Genomic DNA, 12241 nt, shown 5'->3' with positions numbered 1-12241 from the left:
AGGAAGTTTTAGGTCTCATACTGAATACTCAAGCTATATTTTACTTGTAAGTTTTTTGATAGTAGGTTAAAGAGCTTGACTGTTAGCTTCTCCTTTTGCTTCTGACAGCATGCAGCAGTGAATGAGATTGATGGTGAACACCTGTAGATGGCAGCAGTCACTGTATGGCTTAAGTGTCTGTATTTGAATAATGTTTTACCTTTTCCTCAGGACAGTGATAGTCCATGTGATAGTTAAAATGATAGAAGAAGCATAGTGGCCAAGGAGAATGTTAAACTGATTTATCAGTAAGTTTAGATGGTCTTTAGTTTTGAACATTTTTTTCTCTTTCAGGTTGTATCCATTTAGGTGTTTATGTTATTTCATATCTTATTACTTTCCTGCATGTCAGGGCTGAAGTATTTTCCTTAATTTATCACTGAAGGCACAGGAACCTTAAAATGAAATATTTTATATTGCTACATTGTCTATTTTTATAAGGAGAAAAGGATGTTAAATACTCTATAATTCCTCTTAAAGTGTTAATATTATACATTTGTACTTTATAAGGTATTAAAATGTTAGATATCAGATGTTTTGTCAAAGGATAAGACTTGATTAAATTTACCATTATATGTGTGTTTTATCTGGTTAGGATAAAAAGGGTATGTGTATAAATAGGGTATGTATACGCATATATATGTATATATGTATTTTAAAGATTCATGTATTTTGAAAGTCAGAGTTGGAGGGAGGGAGAGAGATGTTTTCCATCTACTGCTTCACTCCCCAGATGGCCACAATGGCCAATGATGGGCCAGGCTGAAGCCAGGAGCTCCTTCTGGGTCTCCTACAGGGGTGGCAGGAACCTAGGCACCCACGTCATCCTCCACTGCTTATCCTAGGCCATTAGCATGGAGCTGGATTGGACATAGAACAGCTGGGACACAAACTTGCCTGATGACATGCTTCCTTTTCTGTGTATTTACATTTCTGGCCTATTGAAATGTTATTGGAGAAGCTAATATATTTATTTCCTTAGATTTATTTATATTGCAGGAATGACATGACATCTCTACTGTATGCTAGGAAATAGATCTTGAATGTAGAAACAATCTACACTTATAAGATGATGAACATTTTGTGTCTTTTAGAGATAGTATTTTCTCAGACATCTTCAGAGGACTCCTAAAGATTATTAGTGAGTTTAATATACCATTTGTGCTGCTGACAGTAATGGGGAATTCCAGTTACCTGGACCCTGAGAAACTTTACTGTTAGTCTTGGTGGAACAGCATCTACTGTACCCACATTTATTATTTGAAGTGTGCTGCATTATTTTGTAGACATTTATGCCTGGCAATAATCTGTAAATTTATATATTTTTTTCCTGATTTGTTTTCCTGATTTACATGTCTGCTATTTTTATGCACTCCTTCCCAGAGAAATATGAAAAAGATTTTATGGGATGATAGTAATTTTTGATATGTACAAGTGTCAGTGTAAAATTTAAAAACTAACAATTAAATGTATAAGGTAACATTATTTATATAATTTTTATGTTTTTGTACCATTTTATTAGAACTACATTTAATCTCCAACTCTTGTGAAGAGATTCTAGAGAAAGAAATAGTTTGTACAACTGTGGGCCATCAAAACATATGTTTTATTATTTATTTTATTTATTTGAAAGGCAAAGAAAGACAAGATCTCCAATCTACTGGTTCATTCCTCAAATACTCAAAAATAGCTGGGGCTGGGTTAGGCTAAAGCTGGGCACAGAAAACTCAGTCCAGGCCTCCCATGTGGGTGACAGGGAACAGGGAACTAAGTACTTGAACCATTCCCTGCTGCTTCATGGAATCCACTAGCAGGAGACTGAAATTGCCAGCAGAGCTGGTATTCAAACCTAGGCACTTCAACATGGGATATAGGCATTCTAAATGACATCTTACCAGCCAGGCCAGACAACCTGCCCCAAAACATAAATCTTTTTTTTTTTTTTTTTTGACAGGCAGAGTGGACAGTGAGAGAGAGAGACAGACAGACAGAGAGAAAGGTCTTCCTTTGCCGTTGGTTCACCCCCAATGGCCACCGCTACCATTGCGCTGCAGCCGGCGCACCGTGCTGATCCGAAGCCAGGTGCTTCTCCTGGTCTCCCATACGGGTGCAGGGCCCAAGCACCTGGGCCATCCTCCATTGCACTCCTGGGCCACAGCAGAGAGCTGGCCTGGAAGAGGCGCAACTGGGACAGAGTCCGGTGCCCCGACCGGGACTAGAACCTGGTGTGCCAGCGCTGCAGGCAGAGGATTAGCCTACTGAGCCGCGGCACTGGCCAAAACATAAATCTTAAAAAGTAATAATACTAAAGAATTAGCAGAATAGCTCTGGATATCATACCCAAATTTGGCACTAATGGCACTGATGGTAGTGCCAAATTGGAGGGATTAGCCTGCTGTTGGTTCTGAGATCATCTTTGATAGAATAAAACTTGGGGGTTGCTCTGTGAGGATGTTTTCCTCGGTTGTTACCATAATTTAGTACAAAATGGAATCATTCATTACTCAGAGATCTAACTCTACAGCAAGTGAAAATCCTTGCAATATGAGACCAAGGCATAGACGTTGGTACTTGATAACTAGCCTTACTTGCTGCTTAGTATTTGCAGCACCACCTAGTGGTTGCTATATGGTCACTTTTCCAGTGGAGTTTGTGTTTGTTTTCCTATAAAGTTAGGCAATTTTAAATCTCATTTTAAGTAGGAATAGTGGATGCTGAGATCATCATTGTAACTACTAATACTAAAATTAGAGCAAGATCCTCACAGTTTGAAATTATGCCTTTTCGGGGCCAACTCTGTGGCTTAGTGGTTAAAGATGCTGCCTGCAGTGTTGGCATCCCATGTGGGTGCGGGTTCCAGTCCTGGCTGCTCCACTTCCAATACAACTCCCTGCTAATGTGCACGGGAAAGCAGTAGAAGATGATCCAAGTCCCTGGGCCCCTGCACCCACGTGGAACACCTGGAAGAAGGTCCTGGCTCCTAGCTTAGAATTGGCTCAGCTTTGGCTGTTGTGGACATTTAGGGAGTGAACCAGTGGATGGAAAATCTCCCTATATGCCTCTGCTCCTGCCTCTTATAACTCTGCCTTTTAAAATAAATAAATAAATCTTTAAAAATTTTTTTTTTTTTATTTAACAGGTAGAATTATAGACAGTGAGAGGGAGAGACAGAGAGAAAGGTCTTCCTTTCGTTGGTTCACTTCCCAAATAGCTGCCATGGCTGGCGCTGTGCCAATTTGAAGCTAGGAGCCAGGTGTTCTTCCTGGTCTCCCATGCCAGTGCAGGGGCCCAAGCACTTGGGCCATTCTCCACTGCCTTCCTGGGCCACAGCAGAGAGCTGGACTGGAAGAGGAGCAACTGGGACTAGAACCTGGCAGGCGGAAGATTAACCAAGTGAGCCACGGCGCCGGCCCCTAAAATAAATCTTAAAAAAAAAAAAAAAAAAAAAAAAAAAAAAAAAAAAAAAAGCCAGATTCATTTCTTAAAAAAATTATGCCTTTTCTCATGCTTATTTCTATCTTCTTTTATGTAGACATTTTTGAAAAAGGATCCATTTCCTGTAGCTTCCTTCTGTTCCCATGTATATGCCATCAAACCAATGAACTTTTCATATCATATTCTCTTCTGTGGGGCAAGAAATGTTGTTAGATGTTGTGGCAGTCATGTCATGGTAGCTTTTTAACATTTGAGGATGCATGTTTTGATATCTTTCTTGGATCTGTGTATATATTCTCTGTTAGCTAAATATGCAAAATCTCCTAATAAAAAGATTAGGAATTTATTAAAAAGCTGATGCTTTTTTTTTTTTTAAGAAGGATGTACTCCTTTTATTTCAGTTTTACAATTGAGACCAGAAGTTTCAACAAAATACCTCTTAGAATTCTTCCATTAATGAACACTGTGTAAGGCTAATTTTAAACTTATGGTTAGCACATACAAGTAAATGAAAAATATTTTAGTCTTTTTTAAAGATTTTTATTTCTTTATAGGAGAGGTAGAGTTATAGACAGTGAGAGAGAGAGAAAGGTCTTCCTTCTCTTGGTTCACTCCCCAAATGGCCGCCACGGCCGGCGCTGCGCCCATCCGAAGCCAGGAGCCAGGTGCTTCCTCCTGGTCTCCCATGCGGGTGCAGGGGCCCAAGCACTTGAGCCATCGTCCACTGCTTTCCCAAGCTATAGCAGAGAGCTGGATTGGAAGAGGAGCAGCCGGGACTAGAACCTGGGCTCGAATGGGATGCTGGCGCCTCAGGCGGAGGATTAACCTGTGCCACGGCGCTGGCCCCATATATTTTAGTCTTTTATAGAAAAGTTTATACGGTGGTTTTAGCAGGATCTTGTGTGGAAAAAATGAAAATACATTTATTTGAAGTTAACCTTTGCAATTAATATGGCCTATATTTGGGGCTGGTGCTGTGACGTAGCACTGCCTGCTGTGCTGGTGTCCCATATGGGTGTGGTTTGAATCCTGGCTGCTCCAATTCTCTCTGTTGGCCTGGGAAAGCAGTAGAAGATGGCCAGAGTCCTTAGGTCCCTGCACCCACATGGGAGACCCAGAAGAAGCTCCTGGCTCCTGGCTTTGGGTCGGCTCAGCTCCTGCCATTGTGGCCATCTGGGGAGCGAACCAGTGGATGGAAGATCTTTCTGTCTCTCTCTGCCTCTGCCTCTCTGTAGGTCTGCCTTTCAAATAAATAAATAAATCTTTTTAAAAAAATATGGCCTATATTTCAAATGCCTGTACTTAAAATTTTTTTTAGATCTATATGAGAAGAGAAGATCGTGAGTCCCATCTCATCTATCTTGATTCATTCCCCAAATGCCCATGATGTGCAGGCCTGGGAGAGGGTTGTTGCTAAAAGCTGGGAATGCAAGTTATGTCTCCCATGAGGGAACCCAGTTACTTGAGCCATCGCCTCTGCCTCCCAGAATCTGCATTAGTAGGAAGCTAGAGTCATGAGCTGGGCTGGGAATTCAGCCCAGGAACTCCAGTGTGGAATGTGGGCCTTTTAATTGCTAAGCTAAACATCTTCTCTATGTGACTGTGTGTGTCTTTATGTGAAAAATTTCATTATTTAATTATTTTATTTTATTTTATTTTTTGTATAGATGGTTGTGAAAACTTTCATGGATATGGACCAGGACTCTGAAGAAGAAAAGGAGCTTTATCTAAACTTAGCTTTACATCTTGCTTCAGATTTTTTTCTCAAGCACCCTGATAAAGATGTTCGTTTACTGGTAGCCTGCTGCCTTGCAGATATTTTCAGAATTTATGCACCAGAAGCTCCTTACACATCCCCTGATAAACTAAAGGCAAGTATTCACTTAAAGAACTGCCAAGGTTGACTGAAGTTGATTTATGTGTCTATCTAAAATGAGAGTTAACTTATTTAGATAGTTTCTTTGGATTCTTTGTTAGCTTTAGCAATCTTTTGTGAATCATTTTTTTAAGAAGTTTTGAGAACAATTTCTGATTTTCAGGATAATAACTTAATATAGTGTATACTATTTATATTATGTCATCATTAACTCTGTTTCTTTTAATGTCATTTGGGAGCAGTTCCTCCTCTTCCCACTTTTTAGATTTATTTTTTATTTGAAAGGCAGAGTGACAGGGAGATAGAGAGATAAAGAGATCTACTATCCACTGGCTCACTCCCCAAATGGCTGCAACACCTGGGTTTCCACCATGCTGAAGCCATGGGCCTGGAACTTAAGTACCCAGACCATTGTCCAGTGTCCTTCCCAAGTGCATTAGCAGAAAGCTGGATCGGAAGAGGAGCAGCTGGGACTCAAACTGGCTTTCTAATATGGAATCCTGGTGTCACAAGTGGCAGCTTAACCTGCTGCACCACACTGCCCCAGTTCCTTTTCCCTTTGAAAAATCCATACTGAACACCATGGTCATTCTTACCACTTTTGCAAAGGTTTATTTATTTATTTATTTGAAAGGGAGAGAGAGAGAGAATCAATCGATCGATCGATCTTCCATGCTGGATCAGCCACCCAAATGACTGCAACAACTGGGTGTGTCTAGGCCAGGCTGATTCCAGGACGTAGGAACTGTACCCCAGTCTCACTCTTGGGTGGCAGGGACTGAAGTACTTAGGCCATCTTGCTGTTTGCCCAGGCACATTAGGAGGATGCTAGATCAGAAGTGGAGTAGCTGGGACTTGATACAGCACTGCTGTATGCGATGCTGGTGTAAGCTTGAAGCTTATCCCACTGTGCCTCTTGGGCCCCATGAAAGCATCGTCTCTAAAAGATTGGAAATAAAAGGGAATAGCATGATTAATCTGTTTAGAAAATTGCTAGTAGAAGGCATGAACTTTTCAAATGTTTTGGAATGATGGTAAGGCAAGTCAGTCAGAAATTAAAAAAACTGTAAAAGATAGTTGTGGAAACTGGATTATTGTGTGTGTGTAGAAAGAAGGTTACTCGACAGTGAAAAAATGGCAATTTATTTCATTCAACAAATATTGATATTAATTGTGTATCAGTGGGATTACAGTAGTAGGGGAAAAGTTGCTTCTTGATAACTGGGGTGGGCAAATCAGTATAGTTGATCAAGTCTGCCAAAATTGAAGTATGGAGTGCCTGAACTGGTTTAGGTATGCTTGTGTTTTATATTTTGATTGAGGAAGGAATATTTTTCATTAAAAGTGGGGTTGAATTGTAAGATTAGAGACTTAAAGTAAATAATGTGAGCTGATCCAGGTAGTTTTGTTCCCAGGTGTATAGTTTGATTTCTAATTGTAGACCTCTGATTTTGAGATACTTATTTGGTTTAAGGGATGGTAAGAATAGACAAATAGTAAAGGAAAAGCAAGTGATACAATGATTAATTAGAGTGCTTGAGTAGGTGACTTCTAAGTATGTTTTAATTTCTCAGCTTCTTTGTGGAATCTATTTTCTTGTCATTTGACAATTTTATTTTGGAAATTGAAGCTTCCTAAACTGTATTCTTGCTATCTAATTGTTACATATTATGCTGTTCCAGCAAACCTGATCATCTTTTGGTTATTACAGTATTTTTAATTCTTTTAAAAAAATTTTTTTTTGTTTTTTTATTTTTTGACAGGCAGAGTGGACAGTGAGAGAGAGAGAGAGAGAGAGAGAAAGAGAAAGGTCTTCCTTTGCTGTTGGTTCACCCTCTAATGGCTGCCACGGCCGGCGTACTGTGGCCGGTGCACCGCGCTGATCCGAAGCCAGGAGCCAGGTGCTTCTCCTGGTCTCCCATGGGGTGCAGGGCCCAAGCACTTGGGCCATCCTCCACTGTACTCCCGGGCCATAGCAGAGAGCTGGCCTGTAAGAGGGGCAACTGGGACAGAATCTGGCACCCCGACCGGGACTAGAACCCGGTGTGCCGGCGCCGCTAGGCAGAGGATTAGCCTGTTGAGCCACAGCACTGGCTGAGTATTTTTAATTCTAATAATGGCATTAATTTTAGTTAACTAAATTTTCATGGTCTATTTGTCTAACTTCTTGTGAGTTGAAGTTTTTCTTTCTCTACATTGAGATCATGGTGAATGATATACTATTTCTCTATAAAGGATAATAAGAAATTAAAAAATTTCAGCCAACTACAATATTTCTTGGTTATTTATAATTTATCATGCTGTGTGTTTGTGTGTAGACACACAAAAGGTCTGAACTAGTTTTATTTTAGTGGATATTTTCTTGTAGCATTCATAATCTAAACCATACTTTTTTCTTTTTTTAAAGGATATATTCATGTTTATAACAAGGCAGTTGAAGGGGCTAGAGGATACAAAGAGCCCACAGTTCAATAGGTATTTTTATTTACTTGAGGTAAGCAGTATATCTTAAAGTGACATTTTAAAATTCTGTGTTCTTGTATATTTTTGTCAATTGAAGCATTTACTTTTCACCTTTTTTTACTTCCTATTTTAGAACATTGCTTGGGTCAAGTCATATAACATATGCTTTGAATTAGAAGATAGTAATGAGATTTTTACCCAGCTATACAGAACATTATTTTCAGTGATAAAGTAAGTTTATTTTACCATGTACATAATGTTTTTAAACTGTAAAAGTAAAGAATTTCTGAGGTGAATCTGCATGAACTATGTTTGTTATGAAGAATATAAGAGGGCTAAGAGTTGTAATGTAAGAGTTCATTTAAGTTTACTTTTATAGATGTTTTAAAAATAAATCAAGTGTAAGCAGTTTTACACAGTAAGGACTAGAATTAAAAGCAATATGACTTTCTGAATTCAAGGCAAAACTGAAACTGTTTGATTTAATCATTTTGATTGCAAGGCTGGTCAAGATTGGGGAAAGAAATCTAAGAAATGTAATTTAAAAATATATTTTGGATAACGTAGAATTTGAGAGAGGGAAGGTTTAAATGAATAGTGTTTTATTTAATATTTTAGTATCATTTTTATCAAATGTGTTGGTATCATAATTATGATTAAAATCTATACATATATACATATATCTGTTTTATACTTTATACATCTGTTTGAATTTCAGCAATGGCCATAATCAGAAAGTTCATATGCACATGGTAGATCTCATGAGCTCTATAATTTGTGAAGGTGATACAGTATCTCAGGAGCTTTTGGATACAGTTTTAGTAAATCTGGTACCTGCCCATAAGGTAAGAGCAATATATAATGCTTTTGAAGCCCATTAATATTAAAGTCCAGAATTAATGCTTAAGTTCTAAATATAATTTACCCTGCTTTAACTTTAATTTTGGAGAATACTGATTAATATTTTTTTACTTCACTGAATAGAAAGTTTAATAAGTAAAAAAACATAAAGAGCCTAGTTTAGTGGGAATACAGAAAACAGCTATGAATAATAATTGAATAGATAAATGATCTCTTCATTCATATACAGTAAATTTTAAAGTAATCACAGATAATTAAAAGTATAGTAGTACAACATTTTTAACCATTGGTTTGACAAAAGTATAAAAGTTTTACAAAACTACATTTCCAGTATTGTTGATTCACACAGACATTTCTTTTTTTTAAACTTTAGCTCCCACATATAAAAGAGAACATGCAGTATTCGTCTTTCTAAGTCTGGCTTATTTTACTCAACATAATGTCCTCCAGTTGTGTCCATTTTGCTACAAATGGTAGAATTTCATTATTTTTTTTAAATAGTTGAATGATATTCCATTGTGTATATAGGCCACATTTCTTTATCCATTCATCTGATGATGGTCACCTTGATTGATTCCAAGTTTTGGCTGTTGTGAACAGTGCTGTTATAAACGTGGTTCAGGTATCTCATTTATACATTGTATTCTAGTGTTTTGGTTATATACCCAGTAGTGGAATTGCTGGATCATATGGCAAGTCTATTCCTAGTTTTTTTTTTAACTTTTATTTAATAAATATAAATTTCCGAAGTACAGCTTATGGATTACAATGGCTTTTTTCCCCCCATAACTTCCCACCTGCAACCCTCCCCTCTCCCGCTGTGCCACGGTGCTGGCCCCTTGGTTATTCCATCTAGTTAAAATTCTTATTGCCCTTTTATTAAACTGTAAAAACTGGCCTGGGGCCCAGCTAAAAGCTTCTTCAGGACCAGTTAGCAAGAGTACCTGGCCTATGTGCTCAGTGGGGTCATGAAATAAACCACAAAGTATTCTAGGGAGGAAGGCAGAGATTCCAAGAGGATGTCATATGCCCCTGAAGAGGCTGTACCTGACTTGTATCCCGGCTTAGCTCTCACTGTGAGTCAAGCTCTCCTGGACACACATATTCTAAAAAAGATACTCAGCTTGTCTGTGCACTCAGCAGGTAACTACCAGAGATGTAAACTGCCAGTAACTAACTACAGGCCTGACTTTGTCCAGTCTCTTGTAAAGAAAAAAAGGCTTTGTTGGGGAAAATAAATAAGTGCTTCCTGGATGTACATTTTCTCCTTGGTCATGCTATAGCAGAGGGTCTATAAGCACTCTGAACACTAGAATCCTAGGATCTTAATTCCTTGTCTTAGTTACAGGAGTGGGGATCTTCCACCAGCTGCTTATACTTCATTTCTTATTCCATTTAGCTTAGCCTGGAAATCTCCCAAGGCTGTGTGTTTTGTTTTGTTTTTTGTTTTTTGTGTTTTTTTTTTGCATAATTTTAGCTCTGTGTGGCTTTGTGAATCTTTATGGTAGTGAATAACACATTCTAAGACAGTTAAAAAATGATTAAAACTCTAATAGGATTAATGATAAAATATGCTTACAGGGATTAAATTTGTAAAAATTAGAGTTAAAAACAATAGTTGCACATAAGATAGAAGATGGGGGCCATTGTGTGCAATGGCTTAAACTACTTATGATACTAGCTAGTATCCCATAGTGAGGTGTTGAGTCCCCCCCAGTCTACTTCTGATCTAGCCTCCTGCTAGTGTGCCTGGGAAAGCAGCAGATGTGAACCCAAGTTCTTGGGCCCCTGCCACCCATGTGGAAGATCCTAAATGGCCTCCTGGCTTTCAGGTTGGCTGTGTCTAGGCTGTTGCAGCAATCTGGGGAGTAAACCACTAGATGGAAGATCTTATTCTCTGTCTTCCTCTCTCTGATGTTCTGCTTTCAAATAAGTAAGTAAGTAAATCTTTAAAAAATATTATGGAAAAACTTGCTGGAAGTGAGAAATGATCATTGAAATGTAAATACGTATTTCTTAGAGTTATTTGAAAGTCAGAATTGAGAGAGAGAGAAGGAGAAGCTGAGAGAAAGAAGTCTTACATCCCTTAGTTTGCTCCCCAGGTGGATGCAACTGTCAGTGCTGAGCCTGGCTGAAGCCAGGAGCCTCATCTGGATCTCCCACACGGGTGGCAAGAGTCCAAGAACTTGGGCCATGTCCACTGCTTTTCCCAAGCCATTAGCAGGGAACTGGTTGAAAGTGGAGCAGCTCATAGCTGGGACTTGAACTGGCACCCTTAAGGGATGGTGGTTTTTCAGGTCGTAGCTTTACCCGCTGTGCCATGACACTGGCCCTGAAATTTAAACCTTGGTTGAATGATATATAAGAATTATTTGGAGCATTAGGAGATAGATCTGAGGCATAATTATCTGTCAATGGTTGTATATCCAGTTTGAGTTAAATAAAGGTGTTACATATTTACGCATTAATAGGTTGTTCCTGAAAGAATCACTATGTGGGTACATTAGGCTGAACAAAATTAAATTTGGAAGAGGTGAGATACAGGAATTATGGTGAGCAAAACATGCTCTATAAATAAGGACTGAAATATAAAACAAAAACAGCAATAACAGATTAATTTAAAAAGTATTAAAATTTATCCTATTCAAGAAATACTGTGTAAGATTGAGTAGTGTAATGGATTTAAAAATGAGTGATTGGATTCTGGTGATGATCATGATTGATTATGTAGATCTGTTGATCAACTCTGAACTTTAACTGACTTATTCATGTTAAAATTTTAAGAATTTTTAAGGAAAGGGAGAATTACAATAAATATAAATAGCCTAACTTTACCAGAATACATGTGTTGTCAGATTGACTTTGACAGTGATCCAGCAGGTTCTCACTACTAAGAAATAGAACTAAAATATGACCTCAAGATGATTGGATGTAAAAGGATGAAAAAAATCTTTCTAGTCAAATATAAACCAGAAGAAAACTGAGGTAGTTTATATTATTAGACATATTAGTTTTTACTGAATAAAGGAGGTCTTTACAAATTAATAAAAAGTTAACTTCTCAGGAAGATATTTAAACTTGTATGCAGATAAACTGAAAATAAATACTGTATAAAGCTAAATTGAAAAAAATTATGAAGGAGAGGAAACAAATTCCCAATTATTGGGGAAAATTAACATGTTTTCCAGAGATTTTTAAGCTAAGAGTTAGGAATATTGAGAACTTATAACAGAAAACTATAAGCCAAAGAGTAAATCATCAAATGATAAAGCAGTAAATCATAATGGCCATTATTTAATAATAATTAAAATGATACATATTAAAATTTCTGAGTTTAAATTATGTCTCTAAATATAGTTGCCTGATTCAAGAATATGTTTTTATACAGTATATCTGTTTTATACAGTATTAGTATAAACAAAGTATATAAAAAAATTGAAGATCAGAATTAATGAACTATAATATATAGTGACATTCCCTCAAAACCCAAAGTTGATCATTCAAAAAGTGTATTTAAGAAGTAAATGGTTGGCACATTGAATCAAAAAAGGGAGTTGGAGTGGCTTC

At 37.7% G+C, this 12241-nt stretch overlaps 1 protein-coding gene across 5 annotated transcripts in view; it reads left to right on the top strand.

The window, feature by feature from the left end:
- The window catches only part of PDS5B (PDS5 cohesin associated factor B), a 203743-nt gene that overhangs the window by 59872 nt on the left and 131630 nt on the right, over window positions 1-12241 (top strand). For all 5 annotated transcript variants that reach the window (XM_062194387.1, XM_062194386.1, XM_062194389.1 and 2 more), the window contains exons 3-6: window positions 5142-5345; window positions 7758-7844; window positions 7947-8044; window positions 8532-8658. In XM_062194387.1, the coding sequence (XP_062050371.1) occupies window positions 5142-5345; window positions 7758-7844; window positions 7947-8044; window positions 8532-8658 (516 nt within the window). The remainder of the gene's footprint in view (window positions 1-5141; window positions 5346-7757; window positions 7845-7946; window positions 8045-8531; window positions 8659-12241) is intronic.

Source organism: Lepus europaeus, chromosome 6 (genome assembly GCF_033115175.1).
Source record: "Lepus europaeus isolate LE1 chromosome 6, mLepTim1.pri, whole genome shotgun sequence".
Taxonomy (NCBI): domain Eukaryota; kingdom Metazoa; phylum Chordata; class Mammalia; order Lagomorpha; family Leporidae; genus Lepus; species Lepus europaeus.
Note: the sequence above shows the minus strand (reverse complement) of the source record. Positions and strands in the feature narration are given on the sequence as shown.